General features: G+C 30.7%; 1 protein-coding gene across 1 annotated transcript in view; it reads left to right on the plus strand.

The window, feature by feature from the left end:
- Window positions 1-7,504, plus strand: part of LOC129218767 (FRAS1-related extracellular matrix protein 1-like) — a 75,012-nt gene extending 67,508 nt beyond the window's left edge. The window contains exons 15-16 of the mRNA XM_054853091.1: window positions 1,396-1,566; window positions 6,558-7,504. Coding sequence (XP_054709066.1) covers window positions 1,396-1,566; window positions 6,558-6,790 — 404 coding nt within the window. The 3' untranslated portion in view covers window positions 6,791-7,504. The remainder of the gene's footprint in view (window positions 1-1,395; window positions 1,567-6,557) is intronic.
- Window positions 7,505-20,787: the final 13,283 nt, after the last annotated feature.

The raw sequence follows: 20,787 nt of genomic DNA on the forward strand, positions 1-20,787 counted from the left end.
CCCCTTCATAATTTAGTCCAGGAAAGAAGATAATTTTTCATGTTTTTAAGCTTTAAGTCAATATTGTTGATAGAGGAATAATCTGCAATTTTAAACTGCTTAAAATCTTCTGTTAAAAAGTAAAGTCAAGTACCCGTTAAAAGTATAACTCTAAGTTTTCACTTATGATTGGAAAAAGCTATAAAACTGTCCTTTTTTCCCCTGCTGGCTTCAATAAGTAAATGAAAATATTTGAGAATGTTTCAATTCTCTACAGAATACATCTTAGTACTTCTGATAAATTTTACAAATTTTCAAAGCAAATCATAGCAATGTTCAACTCTCCAGATTAACAGCTATATATTAGTATTTCTAAATTTAATATGGAAGCAAAATTGATTTTCAAAATCATTAAAAATTAATTATTCTCATTAGCTATTTTTCCCCACAGAATAACTATGGTAGGATATTCATTTACAGTCAATATAATGACATTAGATATATTTTAAGAAAACTATTTTTTGAAAATATATTAAAAGAATTATATGTATCCAAAACATATGCAAAAGTAATACCGTATAGAAAAAACATTTTAAGGCTACTTTTATGTTTTATACAAACACATGTGAAGAAAAACATGTATAAAAATTTAAAGAGTAGATTTTTCAGATTTTTTTAAATGTCAAAATTCATAAATAACTTTTATATTCAAAAAGCAATTTAGTCTACATTTGATGTATCTCAATTTTAAACATAGGGAATAAAATTACATTTTCTAAGATTTTTTTTTTTTTTTTTTTCAAAAATTTCCAAATGCAGTTATGATTTTTCCATTTTTGAAATGATCAAATATTTGATGAAGTTTATTTATTTTAATTCTTTATTTTTTATTTATTTATTTTTTCACATCTATTTATGAAAGTTTGAGCATGTCTTACTTTTTAAGATCTAAAGTGTATTTCTGCACCTGATTTTTCTACAAAATTATTGTATGTTAATTCATGTAATTCAGACATGTCATGTGTTAACATGAACTGTTGAAGATTTAGAAAAATGTTAATAATATTTTATAAAATCTTCAATGGTTCACAGTTCATATTAATACACAGCAAGTGTGAACATGTGCTTCATATCTCAGAATGTATGAAAATAGCATGGGTGTTTTCTTAACATCACCAAATCATTTAAAGGTAACTGGTTTTCAATTTAGCTTGAGTGCAAATAACTGAAAATAGTTATACTTGATTTAGTTGATAGTAAAAGTTATGTTTGCATTATTCTCAACCTGCAGGTAGTCTCAGTTGAATGGAACCATTCATAGTTTTTCAAATTCATGTTGTAAATGTTATGATGCTTCAAAGTTTTACTTGAACTTGCTTTATCATTTCTGTTAATCATATTAGTTCTTTATTTTAGGATGGATAGAATTTATTGGAAAATGCCATAAGTGGCAAAGGCAGCCTGTTACTTGGAATGCTGCAAAAGATACGTGTGAATCATTTCCTTCTAGTCAGTTAGTAGTAATTGAATCTCTTGAGCACAATACTTGGTTGCTGCAATTAGCTCGGGGGAAGCCATTCTGGATTGGTAAGTTATTTTTAAAACACAAACTACACTTTGATTATTGAATTCGAGAGATATATTTAAAGAGTGAAAGGAAAATTTTGTATGCGTTTCATATCCATTTTCTCTTGGGATGAGAAATAGCTCATTAATCGTAAATATCCTATTATGTATTTGGATTTGACTTGGTGTATGATTTGATTGTAATGTAGTTTTGGATTTGTTTGTCAGTACATTAGTATTAATTTTCATTATGTTTATTTATGCTCGTTTTTCATATGAAACTGGAAAAAAAAATTCATACAATATGCATGATTAAGTTGGAATAATGAATTCATCAAAATAATCTAGCAATGTAATGCTTTGTCGGAATGTTCTTAAAAAAATATCTTTCATGCGTAACTCCTTCCAGTAGTTTAATGATTTTGACTTGGGGTGAAAATTTCAACCCTATTGTAAAATTTTTTGGGGAAAAAAATATTGATGAAAAGTGGTGATTTTCATGAGTTTTACTCTTGTCCAGTATTCTGACTGAAAGGATGGGATGAGGGGATAGATTAAATGGTTAAATGAGATTCAAACTAATTTTAGTTACAAGAATAATTCTTTCCTGCTGTGAGTTTAACTTACCGGCGGTTTTGCACGTCTTATCACGCCGTAGCAAGATCACGTCGCTAGCGTTTTACACGTATTTTTCTGACACTAAATTTTCGTTGTCAAACGGTCCAAGGCGTAGAATCCTGCGTTTCCTTTCCCCTCTCCTGAGAGCGGCACCCCGGAGCGCAGGGGCCCACCTTCTGTATTCACACATGCAAACTATGCCCTTTCATCAAGTTGGGGTTTCAAGGTTCAGTGCATCCTTCTTATCAACGCAAAGATTTCTAAGCAAACCTCCTTGCTATTTATTGTAAGCATCTGCTAAAAGCAAAACTTGATTCCTAGAATGAAATATCCACTACTCTTTCTTCTAAGCTTAAAATTTACATTTAATTAATGATTGTGCTGTAAATGGATGCAACATAATTTAATCGACGACAATGACATTCAATTACATTTCAAATAAATTATAAATAAAAGCCGTGAGATTTCAAATTGAACGAAAACAAACTAAGTATCCTTTTGGAAATAAATTTATAGCTACGGCTTTATTCGCTACTTACATATAATTTAGGAACTTTAACTGTTATAAAATCACAATGCTATAAAAAAAACCAAAGAGTACATGTAAAAGATCAATTTTCAACTTTAATGTGCACTTACGCCGCGTTTTACGCACATTTAGGCAGATGTTGTACTCAAAACCCATTATAAAAAATATAAAAAAAGGGATATTTTTTCGAATTTATTTACTCTAACTGATTGGCCTTGGGTTTTGGTCGCAAATTTTACTCATTAATATCAGAAACATTTTAAATTCACCGATTCTGTCTAATACTTCAGCTTATAATTATTTTAATCACAAAGAAAAACAAACATTTATCTCTTAGCATACAATTTCAATTCTGTATAAGTAAAAAAAAAACTAAACAATATATAGTAAGAGCAAAAATTTTGCACAACACCAGGCAGCTATTGTGTTAACATTTATACAAAAAAAAAAAAAAAAACTTCAGTTGTTAGCAAAGAACAATAATAATATTTTTTTTATTGTTAATTTTTTTATTGTTATTTTTGTTAATTTGTTTCATTGAGAGGGGGAAGAAATTCAGAAGAATGGGACCTGACTCTTAATAAAGGAAATTTCTATGGAGTTGCTTAAGATGTACAGTATTTTGTAGGAAGATGGAAATGGGGAAATGGTTAAGTGAGAATTTATAACTATTCTTTTATTTAAAAAAAGGAATAATAATAAATAGAGAAAAATAAATAAAGGTTTAAACCGTTTTATAATTAAAATAAAACTTCAGCAGAGCTTAACTATTTGTACTTTATTAAGCAACAAATCCAGAATTTTCATTGATCTCAATTTGCCCAAAGCCTGATATTCATCTCAAATCACTATTTAATCTGTGCGATTGCTTGATACAAGTCATATGATCTTTCAATTCCTTGGAACAACTTCAGCAAAAATAATTATAAAACCTTGATTTTTATAGAAAAATCATCATAATTCATGCTTCATACTAATTAATAAACCTTTTACGGGGATGAAAATTCGTAAAATTATTTTAACAACTTTTTTGCTGCGACTTTTTTTTACCACTATAATTTAAAAGTATTTCGTTGTTTACTATTTTTTGCTTTAATTGTGTTTTCATAACTTTGATTTGATACCTAGTTCGGTCACTTAGGTCTTAACTACTAGCAGGGGCACTCCGAAATAAAATGAGAGGGGGGGGGGAGAGGTGGATTCTCAAATTTTCGAATGAAGTTCTACTTTTTCCAAATGATAAACATGAGCATGCACATTATATCATACTTACATAACATCTAATGAGAAGCAACATTATGCATCATTAAAAACAATTTTTAAAATTTGAAAGAAGAATCTCAATGTTGCAATAGTGTTTCCACATTTTTCAAATGAGAATTTTTTGGGGAGGTTACACTGTCCTTCTGAGCCTCTCATCGAGGCGCCCCATACTAGATCCCATGTGATTGTCAGTGTTTCTTTAATAATAGCTTTGTTAAATACGCCATAATTCAGTGAATGTTGGATTTAGTATTTGTTTTCCGATTTTCAAACGGGATCCTAGACAGTCCCGATTTTCATTCAAAAATCCAGTGTCCCGGCCAGTTTACTTCACGTCTCGGTAAAATATAAGTTTCATTACAGATGACCAAAAAAATATAAAAATAATTAACCGTGAAGGATTATTTAAAATAATAAATTTTTCATTTCTGTACCTCGTAGCCAGACTGACGTAAGTCCAAAAATTTGAATTTTCTGTTTATTACTGCTAGGGTTCGCCGATATATATCCGATATTTGTTCTGAAAATATCATATTTTGATATTTTCGATATTTATTTTTCCAACTACGGTATTTTCAGTATAAAAATTATATTAATCATAGTAATATAGCTCATTTATTATTAAAAATACCTAAAAAGTTATGCACTATAGTTTTATGATGTATTATTACACATTAATATAACAAAATAATGTTTTTTTTTTATTCATAAAATTATTAGTAATGTAACAATTTTAATGCATATTAAAAGTACCTAATTAAATGTTAACCATTGGTTGGAACAAAAGAAAATGTCTTATGACTGTGCCCCTGACTGTTGCATATTGTTTTTTTCTGAATCATATAACTGTGTAAAAGTAGCTAACAGAAGACAAATGAGTAGAACAGCTAACGCTATATTAACTCTATTAAAATTGACTAAAATGTAAAATGGAATATTAGATATGAATAATTAAAGAAACCTTAATTTTAAGTCTGCACATTATAATAATAAATAAAGAGTGATTTGAGGATGCATTTACTATTTTGAAGACATTAGTTTGCGTTGATTGAAAATATCGGATATTTTACATATTTTCGAAAATTGCACTCACATGACATATTTTTTTCTCTCCTGTAAAGTAGCGTATGTGAATCACGTTAGTTTAGCTCTGAGGTACAGATTTGTAATTTATGAGCTATAAAATTACTATCGGATTTGCTTGTAAGGAATTTTACAAAAAGATTTAAAACAAAAAAGACTTTCTAAAAAAGTCCTAGCCAATGCAATAAACAAGTAAATATTGTTCAAAATTCAATTCCTCATTTCTTGCTGAAGTAACTTCAAAAGATTAACGTTTACAAAATAAATTGTTTAAATGTATCTGCTTGCGTCATGTATCATTTATTATTCCTGGTTTAGGCTGATAATTAGTAATCATTTATCCATAGCATTGAGAATAAACTACCTTCTAAAACACTCTGAAAACCAGCCGGGGTGTGTACCTTTTGAAATACCCACGGTGGGGGGTGGGGGGGGGTCCTGGTTGAACATTTCGGAAATAAGGCAAGTCTAGGTATACCGCTATTACGATCACTTAGTCTCAAATATGGCGAGATTCGAAACATAAAAATGCACAAATAAAGAAAAAAATATACATATACAAACATAGTATGTAAAAAGTATGCATAGATGTATAAATTTGCAGTGCTTTTTTCCCCCAGCGTTAAAAGAAAAACAACGAATTGCTGTTGCGCGGAAGGGGGGAGGGAATTCCTTTATTGCTTTTTATTATTACGTATCATTTCAGGTTATGCAAAACATTACAATCATAACTAAATGCATTTAGCTATTTCATATTGAAATAACTTGTTCCAAATATTGTTTTATAAATGTTGAATATGAGTAGTTAAATTTAATAATAAAATATGTGAATAGTAATTTAGAGCAGTAGTAGGAGATAGCAATTCCAGAGATTTAAAATCTAGATTATTACTTCATAAATATTACAGAAAGTTGTGATTAGTAAAACACGATTGGCTGAAAGGAATTCAACTCGTTTGCTACACGTGTTGAGGGGAGAAATGGGCGGGACGGACCTTAGCAGCATGTCTGGAGGAGTTCCACTCTTCCCTGCGACACGCGTTGAAAAGAAAGGGGTTGAGCTTTGACAGCACGTCCTGGTCAAAAGGGATTAAGTGCTTTTTATCTCCTTCCGAAAGGGGGAGGGAATTTCAAGATAAAAAGTATTGACCATTTCGAGCAGATAGCCATGTTCCCCAGGTGACCTTTTCCAGGTGAAATTCCGCTCGTATGTCAAACCGCCAGAGAGTTAAAAGAATGGGATGAAATATGAAGAAAATGTTTTTAGAATCAATGAACATTCAGATCAGTTGCAGAATGTAATGTAATAATCCTGATAAGAATAGTAAAGTTGCATACCTGAAAACATAGTTTCGGAAACTACAAGGAAAATTATCAGTTTCTGCTAATGCTGAAATGTGTTGCAAAGCTACTAAGGGGGAAAAAAGATACCAAAAATGTAAAACTCAAATTAGATAAAAAAAATATTTCCAAAGTTTGTTTTTTGAATCATTCATAATGAGTTTTTTTTTTCTTTTAGGGTTGCATATGTCATTAGAGTCCAGTGACTGGAAATATACTGAGCAGAATGATGTATCTTTTTTTAACTGGAAAAAGGGATTCCCACGTTTGCCTCAAAGTGGAGAAGTTAAGCATCGTTGTGTACTTGCAAGGGGCTCTGGTCAATGGATCAATAAAAATTGCGAATTTCATGACCATAGCTTTATTTGTGTTATGCCAAAGAGTACAAGTGCTGTTGGTGACTTACAATGAATTCTGTGTCTTTTTATTTGTTGCATTTAATTTTTGTTTTACATTGTTTGCAAGAGACTCAGCAAATAGTTTTATGTCTGGAAAAAATATGCAAAAATGAGCAGACAGACGTTTATGAAATGTTTATATGAATATATGTTCCCATTTCTCAATTATAACTCATTGCTTTATGCTGTTCCTTTTTGCAGTAAATTTGGCTAAGAATTTTTGCAGATAACATGTTTCAAAATTTAGTAAAGAGAAAAAGATGTTGGTGATAATTGTATGTTATGCATAGTTAAGATAAATATTTACCCCATTTTGCATGTTTCTCAAGTGGCATTCTAGTCTCTTCTTTTTCTTTAAAAATGTGTGATTTATTTTGATTTGACAATTGTGATATTTCAAGCTAAAAACCACTTGTGTTTAATTTTATAAATTTTTGAAGAACTTTTATGTTTTTGTATTTTTTTAAATTTTATAACATTAGTACTTATGTCTCTCGATAATATTTTCTTTCCTTAAAACTTAAATGAATTTATTCCCAGCAATTTAATTTCATATTCTTTTAAATTAACACAAATATTTTTTCTTTTGAATGTATAAATTTGTCAGTTTCTTTAAATCATATCCGGTAAAAAATTCACTCAGTAACTTATCCCTTTTAATGACATGCTTTTTGCTTAAAATTGATGTTTTATTTTTATGCATATTATTTAAATTATAATGATTTATTTAATTTTTTTAAATTGAAATATGATTTGAATTAGTCAAAATCATGCCTGGTACTGTTGTGAATGTATACAGGCGTCCCTGTTTAGCCTGCAAAACCTCTATTTTCGCAACCAATACTTCTAGATGCCTACTTCCAATTGCAAAAATGGTGAAAATAAGGTGCAGAGTAAAGGTAATAAAAGTGTTTAGAAAATGAAATTTAGTAAAATGAAAAGTAGTTCCAACGAAAGCAATTTGCCATAAGTGTGACACACTTTCACAAAAATATCAAACGCTGAATTTTATGACTTACACCACTTTACACTGGCAGTAAACACCCTTTGGGGGGAATATAGTGGCTAACAAGGGTTTAAAATTATATATCTTCATAGAATGTGTTTTTTTAAATTGTGGGAGGTTTTTGTAGTGTGTCTCTGCATATCTTAGCGTAACACTTGCATTTTTTTCCGTAGTTTTGAAAAATGTAAATATTTTTTTTTTTTTTTTTTTTTTACTTCAGCAACCTGTCATCCTTTTGAAAAGGGTAATTAGTTGCAATCTCCTCTTCTGCATGGACTTTTTAAATTTTGGAGTTGAATATCTCCGTAAATTGTGGTTGCAAGTGTTTCAAATTTTTTGTGTTGGAATTCTTTTTTAATGGAGATTATTTCCCTAAATATTATTTAGGGGACCAAGGGTCGTTGTAAAAATTAGATTTTGTTTTTTCACTAGTTTTCTTTTTCTATTTAAACTTTCAATATTTTAACTCTGAACCTTATTTTGAACATTTTTACAATTGGAAATATGCATCTAGGAGTAATGGTTGTTGAAACAGAAGTCTTGCAGGTTAAACAAGGACATGCTGTATATACGTTATAAATATTGCATTTCTTCATTTTCCTGCAAGTTTTTAAAGTCATTTGTTACTTAATAGTTTTGAGGATACTCATTTATGTCAATTGTAAGTTCTATACTGAACTTACTGTACTGAACTGAAGTTCAAAATGGATGTACTATTTTCTTAGTATTATATAAAACAATGATTAAATACTAACTTCAGATTATAGAGTACATTTTGCTGAAAACTGCAAGTTGATAGGTCTGCCTTATATTAGTTTGTCATGTTGAGGGCAAAACCAGAACAGATATCTTATTTTTGTAATGATATTACTTTGATTTAAAAAAAAGTATGTTAATGTCTAAGTTTCATGAAAACAAAAGAAAAAAATATCTATATTTACTTTATTAATGTTATTATTGTTATTCGTATTTTATTTAAACAATATATTCTGAATGTGTTCCTCAGGCCCATCATTTCAAATTTTACCAAAAGGGAGGGGGGAGGGGAAACAATGCAATTTTGTTAGAAAACAGCCAAAACCACATGCCCACTTTTTCCAAAAACATTATTTTTTCAAAGACGGGGGGAGAGGGGATTGACCCAACACCCAAAAATGGCGGGCCTCATCTTCCTATAGTTTAATACATATTTCATGTAACATTCATCTGTTTAAGTTGAAGAAAAAAAATCAGAGGTTATTAAAGTTTCTGTGTAGCTTAATTTGTTTTCCTATGTATAAAAGTAGAAAAATGCTCCATCCATTTCATTACTTTTCACATTTATTTTCTGCTGTGATTTTTTATACTTAAAATGCAGATGTGATCCTCTTGTTAATTTTGTGATATGCAATAAAACAATCAAATGAGCTTTTAATTATGTTACTTCTTTGTGTATGAATTTCTTCTTTGTTTTCTAGACTCACATTTTAATATATTTGGATTTGAAAAAAGGAACTGTATTTTTAATGCAGGGATTTTTTTTTAAAGACATTAAAAAATAAGACTAAAGAAGACCCATAAAAGTAGCTCTGAAATAAAAGAAAAGCAAAGTTTCAATAAGTATTTTAAAACTAAGAAAATTGAATGTAGGCTTATCACACGCAAGAAATATCTGTTTTTTCTCTTTAACTGTTAGGGAACTATGCCATTCAAATAAAACTCATTAGCACATAAGATTTATGTGTGGCACTTTAACGAATCCCGCATCAATCTGTGTCTTGAAATTATAGTTGCTAGTTTATTCTTTAAATGTTTCTTGGCCATGTTTGTTTTTTAGGTAATAAAAATTTTTTTTTAATTCTTTTTCATTTCATTTAATGTTTCATTAATTTCTTTTAATGCTTTTTTTCCTTCAGTTTAATTTTTTACTTTTTTTTCTTTCTTTCTTTATTATTATTATTATTTTTTTTTTTTTTTTGCCCCTTTTTTTGAGTGATTTGGTAGTTGTTTTAAATTTTGTTTCGACTTTTATGTTACTTGTTTTGTTTTATTTATTTGTCTCCATGTTCTTAATTCTGTTACTCCATGTTTTGAACAGTTTGTTTGTGCCTTCAAAATTTTAGTTTTGATAATTTGAGTACTTTGCCATCTTTATGCATTGGTTTTGAGTTTATGCAAAGATGTTTCTCTACTTTTAATCAATTGATTCGTCAGCTCTTCTGCCATCGATCTAAGTAATTCTATTTTGCATAAATATTGTTCCCATCTTTCTGTGCTTCATCATAACTGCTCCTTACTGTCAAAAACTGAAAACTTTTGCTGTATTTCAAAAGTGGTTCCCTTTAACCTTGAAAATGCTTTTCTATTTTTTTAACACAATATTTTAGCAAAATTGAGCTTTAATAATGTATTTGTCGATAAATCAATGGCAAATTGTTGTTTTGATATGGCTGGCTGGATACAATTTCTTTTGCACAAGCTTAGTTAGAATGGGACAAGGCTTTTGCAGGTCATTGCAATGTGTTACATACAAAAAAAAGGGAAAAATTTACTTTATTACCTATAATTGGTAGTGAAATATTTAAAAGTTCAGAGTAAGCTGGGGGAATTATTATTTTTTTTCTTTCTAAAAGAGAAAAACTTCCTTTTTTTTTATTTTAAAATTTTACATAACCGATATAATTGTTATAAATGTTGAATTTTTTATTTGCTTCTAAAATCATTATGGTGCCTTAAAAATTCTTCTTTTATTTTGAAGAAAAAGAAGATTAACCTGAACAACACACAACAACATTATTTTTATTTTATGCACCTGCAACAATCATAAAATAAATGTGTGTTGTTTGTATGTGTTATTTTTCTTCACATAATATAGACTGTAGCATTAAAAATTACATTATTTCTGCATTAATGACATCACCCTCTTCCAAAAGTCCCAGTTGCAAGAGAAACAAAATAACATTAAAAATAAAATCAATGATCTATTTTAGAAATAATCTGTTTGAACCTACTAAATCTGAAGCTAAAGTTATGAAACAAAAAAAAAAAAAAAAAAAAAAGAAGAAGAAGAAAATATAATTTGGGGAGAGTTGGGTGGAATGGGATGGTGGTAGGAATGAAACTTCTTCATTTATGCTGCAATAAAATGTGAAAAAAATTCTAACTTGTCCAGTAGATATAGCAGATAACACTACTCAAGCAAAAGTCTAGAGCTGCTGTGTCTACTGGACAAGCGAGAAATATCATTTCAAGTCCCATTTCTCTCATACTATTTTTGGTTGAAAATGTTCATTTTTTTTACTAACAGTTTAAAATGAAAAATGTTACTAGTAATTGATGAAAAATATTTTTAATCATATAAAATACCTTCTTGGATACAAACAATGCAACAAAAATTATTTAAGTTAAGAATTTGACTTAAAATATGTAGTAGAGGATGAAAATTGGGATTCAAACTCATGCTCACATATTTTGCACATAAAAGATCTGACAAGTATACTATCGTGTTAACATAATACATGTAGGCACTTCTAAACTGTTGACTTGTAAGTGCATCTACTACTTCAGAGTTACAACACAAAATGAAACCATCCATCATTGAGAATTGTTTTGAAATATATATCAAGAGTCGGATACCTGTGTCCATTATGCTGCACAATGCTAAACATAAAAATCTGTTACTGAAATGTTATTTTGGCATTTTCTGTACCAAAACTTATATTGTATTAACTTTTTTTACAATAGCTAAATGTTTATAATGAAAAAAAGAACGAACCCCCCCCCCCCCCAGAAAAACTAGTCATCAGCGAGTTGTTTTCCTCACATGCATAGCACAGCTATCTACCCTCTTATTTATTATTGCCTTGTTTATTATAGTAAGCTGTTGCAAGTGCCCACGATCCTGCTAAAACAGTAGTTTTCTCTAATTTCCTCTTGTAGCTGTTCTTCTTGTACTTGTTCTTCGTTTTCTACAATCCCCATAACCTTGATGTCGTCAGCAAAACAATTCATTATTCCAGAAATATTTTCATGAATACCATTCATAAAAATAATAACCAGAATAGGATCTAAAACTGATCCCTGAGGAACACCACTAAAACAGCACCCCATTTATAATGATTCCCTTTACAACTACTTTGTTTCCTTGCAGTTTCAACCCAAATTCAGTCAGCTAGTTTCTAGCCCAAATTAAAATTTTCCCTCCTATTCCTATATCAGCTAGTTTGCTGAGCAGAGCAACATGTGATCCCTTATCGAAAGCTTTTAGAAAATTAATATAAGCAACATCTATGCGTTTTTTGTTATCTAAACCCATTTTGTCATTGAAATGCAATAAATTAGTAGCACATGATTTATTTCTTCTGAAACCATGCTGCAAACTATTTGTCTCTAGGAAATTCATAATCTTGATTTTAAGCAAACTTTCAAAAATTTTACAAGCCATTGAAGTTAGATTTGCATGTCTATAATTTCCTGAATTACCTTTAAAGTAGACCCTTTCTTGAAGATCAGTGTTATTTTGCCAGCTTCCATTCCTATGGCAGTGCGCCTGATTTATAAGAAACCTTAAAAGTATTCAAAATAACATCCACTAATTTTTCTGCACATTCAACTTAAAATGTTGAATAATTATTATCAAGTCTCAGTGCTTTAGTCGCTTCAATTCCTTTCAAATGAAATAAAACGTTTTTTCTGCAAAACACAAAACCTTCAATCTGTATGACTTGAGTCTTTCTTGTGTGAACTTTTTTGATACAGTTATCATTAAGAACACTGTAAAATCTGAGTAAGTTATTAACAACATTTGACAATATACCTATCCTTTTGAATTTAATTTCCATGCCCATCGACTTGTGACCTAATTTGACTATTTCTAACTTTCCCAGAATCAGCATTAGCAAAAAAAAAACTTTTAGGGATTTTTGTCAATGTTTTCTTTTCGCCTTTGTTCCAATTCTCTTTTAGGAATCCATACCCAATACAATGAAACCTGTGTAAGTTGACCATTTGCGGAGCACTACTTTAGGGGTCAACTTATAGAGGTTGAATTATATGATATAGATCCAATTCTGTGCCTGAAAATAGCCGTCAACTTAGACAGGTGGTCAACTTACAAGGGTTTTCAACTTTACAGGTTTTACTGTACTAAAAATTAGGACTAGTCTTACAGTCTAAAGTTTATCTGCACACTAACCAGTTTCTTCAAAACGATGAAAAGCTGCTTGCTTATGATTTAGAGCTTCTTTTAATCTCCCTGGAGAACCATATAAACCAAATTTTTGTATTAACACCTTTTCTCCTAATAGGAACATAATCCCCAACCGTTTTCGCTAGTTTTTCCTTTAACTCCATCTGCTGCAGATCTACATTGCTATTGTCCAATTCTAACAACAACAACAAAAAAAAAAAAAACATTTAAATCTCTCTAAGTGCAACAAAATCAGTATTTCTGAAATTGGACACAAACAGCTGATCTGAACAGAAAACTAGATCCAAAAGCACATCCTGTCGAGTTAATTGAGTTACAACTTGATCTAAGAAACAGTCAACAATTACTTTCAAACATTCCTCTTCTCTTTCATTACTAGGGTTAAAATTATTCGACTCAATCCCAAGAAAATTGAAATTCCCCATTATAATGACTGATCTACAACTGGACATATAAATGTTTCCGAAGCTTAGTTTTTGGCCTCTACTGCTCCTTAACTCCAACCCAAACCATTGAGAAGAGGTAAAATGGAGGGAGTGAAGATTTTCATTCATGAAACCAAGCTCCAAGTAACGTGATAGATTTTAAAGTAAAGCATTGGGGGGGAAGAAATCGGGTTTTTTCGCTTGTTTCACGCAAAAGTGCTAACCATTCGTCGTTGTTGAGTCACGTGACTTGGGGTCTTTGGGTCAGCTTTTACTAAGCCAATCATTGGACTTGCCCTCTCCATTTTAATCCCTGCTCTAAGACCCAAACGATATCCAAAATCTGAATCGACTTTAAGCGAATATATGCGAGAACTGTTTCACTACATGTTAATAAACTTACTAAAACTTCCATTTCCCCGGAGAGAAATTAATCTTAATACATATTTTTTCTGCCAACTGACGCAGTGGCTTCAACAGCTGGCTGGGATCAAAAAAAAAAAAAAGCCTTCTTGTTGAAACTTTCGGTATAGCCATTAAAAAAAAAATTCGGCGAATTTCAATCCTGATTTGTGCTAGTCCTGTGAGTGCCGCATTGGAAGACCTATACTGTTTTAAAAAATGTTTCATCAACCGTAGTAATTGTCAGATTTAATGTGAACAAAAATGAGAACACTAAACGAAATTTTTCAAACACTGTGAAGCTGTCAGTGTTTGAAAAAATCGAAAGACGAAAAATGTTGCTCAAATTACACTGCCAGATTAATTGAAAAATATATAGGTGAAAATTCGTTTTATTAATTCAATTTAAAGGTTAAGTTTTATCCAGTGTTCTTCTGCTTAGTTATAATTTTACCTACCAAAGTATACGTGTTTCTTGTTGCCCTTTCAGAAAAAGTTAACCAATTTCAGACAAGAAATTGAGGATTAAAATCTCGTTAGCTATTTCTCTAAACCTATTTTGTAAATTAAAATTGACTTAAAAAAATTAAAACCTTGTTGTTACCTTGTTATTCAATGTCTCAAAAATTATTTTCTTTCTCTTTTTTCCTGTCACAAAACTAGATTTTCCTAGTTACAAAAATTTGATTTTCCCTGCTACGATGATTTTTCTTTATTGCTGTAAAAGTTGCTCTCTGCAACTTTTTAAAACTTGATTAATGCATTTGCAAAAAGCAAATTGAATAAAGAAATGTTATTAAAATAACTAAAACTTAAAAGAAATAAGTTACATTCGTGAACTTAGACAGTCTCGCTAATCATACAAGAAGATTTTGTCAGATTGACAAAAAAGGAAGAAAGAAAAAATATCCCTTTCCGTTCAATTTGGAATGAATTCCAAAAGAAAATTCAAAAGTCAAAATTAACGTGTGGACGATGTATGAGGTTATGCGCGTAGAAAACCACCATCTTGGGGTGTTCAATTTACAATAGATTTTTTCTGTATTGACCTTTGAGGTCTTATGTCTTGGTTTTTTAGCCCAATTTAGGCTGTTTTTGAGTTCTCGTTTTCACAATATTATATATATATATATATATATATATATATATATATATATATATATATATATATATATATATATATATATATATATATATATATATATTCCTCCTTTCCATTTTCCTTTATTTTTTTCATGTTGCTGTTTCATTCGGAAAAAAATGTGAAAAGAAACCTCAATGTCTTCGAAGTTGACTTAAGTTTAGAGGACAAAGTAGAAGCAGCCTTTAATAATGGAGCGACAAGCATAAAATTGTGTGTTTATGGTATCAGCTCCCCTATCCCAAGAAATAAGGGAATTAAGTTCCATGAAGAAATAGATAAAATCACAGACAAGACAGATGAAGTCCAATTCTCAAGAAATAACAACATTATAATAACAACCAACAAAAAGAGCACAGTTGACAAGGTAAGTCAATTAAAATATTTCTTAAAAGTAAATACAGCCACTAGACTGATTGAAGACGCCCAGGCACGTAGCTAGAACTTTGTTAAGGGGGGGGGGGGGTCCAAGGTTTCACGAACTACAAAAGAGGAGGCATGCTAAAGCAAAATTAGTAGCTCATATTTACGTTAAAAAATAAATCCAATTAAAGCTAATTATTAAAATATGATAATTAACTAAAATTAATTAAATAATTGAAATTGATACAGCATTTATTAAAAAATTATTTAACAAAAATTTTACATTAAGTGGCAAAAAAATTATTGTCTGTTTATAAAATTAACATTAAACTAAAAGTTTTACCATACTAAGTTTTCATACATGGATAGAAAAATTCCATCACATAAGCTTCCTCTGTTGTTCTGATGCTTTGAAAATGAGTGATATAATTCCTATTAATATAAAGTTCACAATAAAAGAAAATCGGAAAACGAAAGCTGTTCTATGGATTACTTGGAAAACGCAGGTAATAGTTTAATAAAATATTAAAGCTTTGTAATATATTTAAACAAAATATGTACAAGTCATTTTATTTGAAAAAAAAAATAAAGAAATCTATATCTATCGCGTCGAATGTATAACTATGAATGCAATATAACGTAATTCCGCCACCCTGTCCGATTTGAACAAGATTTCTGGCAAAATTCAACCACCCTCTCGACGAAAATATTAGCAAGGTTTCATTTAAAAAGCTTGAACTAGTTCTTTATTTATCTACTTTATAACATTCTTTTGATTATACGAAATTGAATGAAGTTTCTAATTTTATCCGTTTTCTAATTATCATTTCTAACCATCATTTAAAAACTTGAACAAACTATTAACTCTTTGATGGATAGAGACTTCCTTTGTTGCAATCATTAAAAAAAAAAGAATGCGTATTGCCGTTTTTTTTAAATCGTTATTATTATTTTTTTTGCAAAACGAATTGGTAAAATAAGCTATCTTAGGATCCGTTATGGTATTTTTTTTTCTTTCTAATGGGGCTTCGTTAGAAGCTTTAGCCTTTTCGGATCTAGTGCGAACCACCGATATGGCATCTAGTCTTTCAAATGCTGCCATTAAGGCGCGGATGTGACTGCACAGGAAATTTCGATGCCGAGTTTCCACCAGATGGAGACACTTGAGCTCTCTTCGGTGCGAAACTGCACTAGGGGTTTAATTTTGTCAAGCCAAACGAATACCTGAGAGATCTTTTACCTGTCGAGTAATGGAATGAATGGTGAATGAAATTAAGCATCTATGTATTTTTATTTTAACAACATTTTGGAAAAAATGCAAATGATTGCTTTTTATAAATGTCTTTTATAAGGTCATGAATGATTTAAACATTATTGGCGATTTTCCTCTGATGTTTTCAATTTGATGTTTCATTTAAAAGATCAAGAGGAGGCATCGCACCCACCTATCTCACCACCAAACACGAGTTCAGTTTATTCTGCCAATACAAAAAAAACTTCTGTACAAATCAGTCTTTTTCAAATTAAAAATATAATTGTAAACAACTACAGGGTAAATGGCAATATACTCTATTACGAATTATCGTGTCAATATTTGATTATAACCTGGTTACTTTACTGTCTTTATTAGCAGAAAGCAAGTGTTCGACTCGAAAATTTCATGATTTGGAGTCAAACGTCAAATTTTGATCATTAAGGTAATCTTCGTCCCGTTTGCGATTGCGATAATACAGTAGCATTAAATTAGATACATTTTCAACAATATGTAATATGCATAAAGCTAGCCAATTTTTGAAATCAAAACTTATAGGTTTCTTATAGTCTCAGTTTATAAATTTTTTGCTCAACAGTCATCTGATGTTCAAAAGCCTAAAGACAATCTTTTGTAAAAAAAATCTTAGAATGATTGTGGTTAAAAATCCAGTAATGATTTAAATCTACCTTCCAAAATTCATCTAACAATAATAACACTTCTGATTCTTTCATTTTCAAATTGGTATAACTTCCATTCTAGGAGCGATTTTGTAATCATCATGTATTCTCGAAAGCATATCATATTTTATAACGTAGGTATTGACTTTTTTTTTTCTTTCTTTTATGTGATGTTAGTAAAAGATATTCTATTGCAAGAAATAGCAAATAATTTTAACTTGAAGAAATTAAGAGTTAAACAAAAAATCTAATATAGACGTGAAAAACACAAGAAAATGTACCTCGCATTGACCTTTTTTTAATTATATGCGCAGTAAATAGCAGAAACTTTCACCTAGTAATTTTATAGTTAAATGCACATGTCCGTTTTTTGTTACGTTTAATACTACCTTCGCAACTTACTAATGATGGATGCATAGACGCTTATTAAATAATTCCTCAGTAAAAAGGCGGTAAATACTAATCAGAAAATTTATTCCAATGAAACAAATACAAATATGCTTTTCTTGAAAAGCGGAACAACATCGAAGAAAGATTTTTTTTCTTCAGTTAAAAATGACTAGCTGCTCTTCTCTTGGGACCATAGACTCACATTTCAGTAAGATTTAAAAGAACGAATTTCTAATAATTACTTTTAAATTACATGTGTTAATATGACCGAACTTGCAATTTCATAAACTGATTACAGTAAAATATTCAAGTAATTTTCAATTTCATTCTTCGCTTCATAAAATTTCGATACAGCGAAAAGTAATTTCGTTGCATCAACTTCAAATTTATTTATTCACTTATGTTCAAAAAAAAAAAAAAAAACGAACTTTTCAGGATTACAGTTTAAAAGTTGTAAGCTTCCGGGGAGATAAGTAATCTATTATTGTTAAAAATAAACTAAAAGTTTAAATAAGATTATTAATCAAAATATAAAATGAATCTGAAATAAATCATACCAAAAATATAAAGTTCAAAAATAAATTAATAATTAATATTTATTTTTTCTCATCCTCAATTACACGAAATGTGTAGAATTTTTTTTCGTTGCTGCCGGAACTTAGTTTTTAAATGGGAAAACATATTAACACATAAATTGCTCGTATTGTTAAGAAAACTTTAAAAGGAAACACTACAACTTACCTAGTTTATGTACACTTAATTTTCTTCTGATTACAATTTTGTTCAAGATATGTTTCCTATAAGCGCGTGGTAGAAAAAAACTGTGTGTTAAAACAGAAAATAATAGGAATTTCAATTACTAATTCACCAGGGATGCACCTCACTCTGGCTGTCCTTCGTGCAGCATGTGTCTAGGAAATCAAGTCCAAACGGGAAAAGAGTCAAAACGAAAAGAAGAAAGAAAGAAAACCACCCCAATGAGACTGGGGAATGTTTGTTTTCAATTACTTTGCCGATGGCAATGTGGTGGGCTGAGGGAGAGGGGCCGAATTTCAAGGTCACAACCCAGTTGGGTTGAATTGGAAATTCGTCGTTTTCGGAAGGATTCTTCGCGACACAGGAAGAGACCGGCGGCAACTGGGAACCCGCAGTTATTTCACGAGGTTCTCGTGTTCTGAATTGACTCGGACGCGGGAAAATTGTCGATAAATGGGAATATTTAAGGGGGAAATTCCGGGTTTCATAAAATTTCTCTCTTTTTAAAATTTTTGTTTCGTGAGGTGCAACAACCGAGAAAAAGCAGACAGTGGTCTTTCGGGAAGGGGGGGGGTCCGGACCCCATGGACCCCCCCTTGGCTACGTCCTTGAGACGCCGTAAGCACCAAATACATCATTAGAAACGTCGACACTGAAACCTCATTAAAATATATCGCTGAAAAATTAACCGAAGACGGTATCATAGTCAGCCAACTAATCAGATTTACGAAAAAAGGCTCTACAGAACCCATTCCCGTCGTGCTGATAAAAGAAATAGACATAACAAATAGAGATAACATAAAAATAAGCCGATTACGCTTTAAAATTGAAAAATTCATCGACAAGCCTAGTATATGTAGAAAATAGAAAATGTCTTAAGATAGGCCATCCTGAAAAATATTGCCGAGGAACCCAAAAGTGCGTCAATTGCGGCGGGGAACACTCCACATGCAATATCACTCCAAAGTGTTTACGCTGTAAGGGAAATCACTCTGCTCTGGATAAAAATTGTCCAGAATACGAAAAGTACATTAACAAGAAAAATAGCAGCATAATTGAAATAAAACCCACTTACGCCAATGCAGTAAGAACAAACACTAACTTTGATATCCCTACTCAAAAAACGGAATCAAAAGAAAATAAAAACTACGAGACTTTATTAAATATCATCAAAGAAAAAGACTCTGAAATAAACACATTAAAAGAAGAAATCAAAAACATAAAGACAGAACTCTTCGCGTTAAGAAACGCTCTCACTGGACTTTTCTTCGATAATACTGAAAATGTAATGGGAGATAACGAAAAACAACTAATTGAACAATATAGAGCTCTACGAAACAAAGACATTTTATTCAGTTCATGTTCCGTCTTCGACTCCTCAAAAGAAGACCTTTTTTACGACGTTGGTAGTCCAATGCAAGTCTCTAGTCCTCATGTGGACGAACCAAGAGGAAGCACGACACCTTAACGGGTTTTTTTTTGTTTTTCTTATGGGTGTTTTTTTGCTTAATTGGAATTGCCGCAGTGTAGGCAAAAACCTTTGTTTTCTTAAACTTCTTATATCTTGGTCTAACCCCAATATCATTTGCCTCCAAGAGACTTGGAGTAGCGACGACAAAATACCAGTATTGTCTAATTACATTTCATATGCAAAAGAAAAACCGTTTCCTCATAAAGGTGGAGGTGTCTGCATTTATGTACAAAAAAATTTATCTTCCCGCTAACTTTTCTACGATACAAGTAATTTAACCCTAGAATTCAACGCAGTTGAAGTTTTTGTCGAGAACAAATCTATTAAGATTTTTAACTGTTATCGTCCCCCCGGACACTTCCATGATAACATTATCAACTTTTTTAACAACATTTTAGATAATAATATTATTTTTACCGGAGATTTTAACGCCAGAAACACATGCATCGGTGACAGAATCTCCCATCCTAGCTCGAAAAAATTTTTCGACTGGATTCTTGAAAAAAATTTATGTATAATCAATAGTAAAGAACCAACCCGCCGCAATAGAGGCAAAGAAGACGGAATCCTCGACCTCACAATAGTTAGCACCGACCTAATTCTCTTATTTTCTTAGTTTCGAAGTAAAGAAAGTGGAGATAGCGATCACTTTAAAACTTTTTTAAAACAAAGTAACGCAAAAGATACCAAACTCATCAAAAAACGATATACAAATTGGAATATTGTCACTAATAACATAAGTAATTTTATTGCCGAAACAAATATAAATCCAACACAAAGCGAAGACATTATTAAATTTAACCAAGGTATTCTTAAAGTCGTTGAAGAAAATACAAACACTATCACCTTTAAAGACACAAAAACTCATCAAAAATGGTGGAACAGAAGATGTGCTGTAAGCAAAAAGGAAAAAAATACAGCGATGAATAAAGCCTA

Source organism: Uloborus diversus, chromosome 3, assembly GCF_026930045.1.
Source record: "Uloborus diversus isolate 005 chromosome 3, Udiv.v.3.1, whole genome shotgun sequence".
NCBI lineage: Eukaryota > Metazoa > Arthropoda > Arachnida > Araneae > Uloboridae > Uloborus > Uloborus diversus.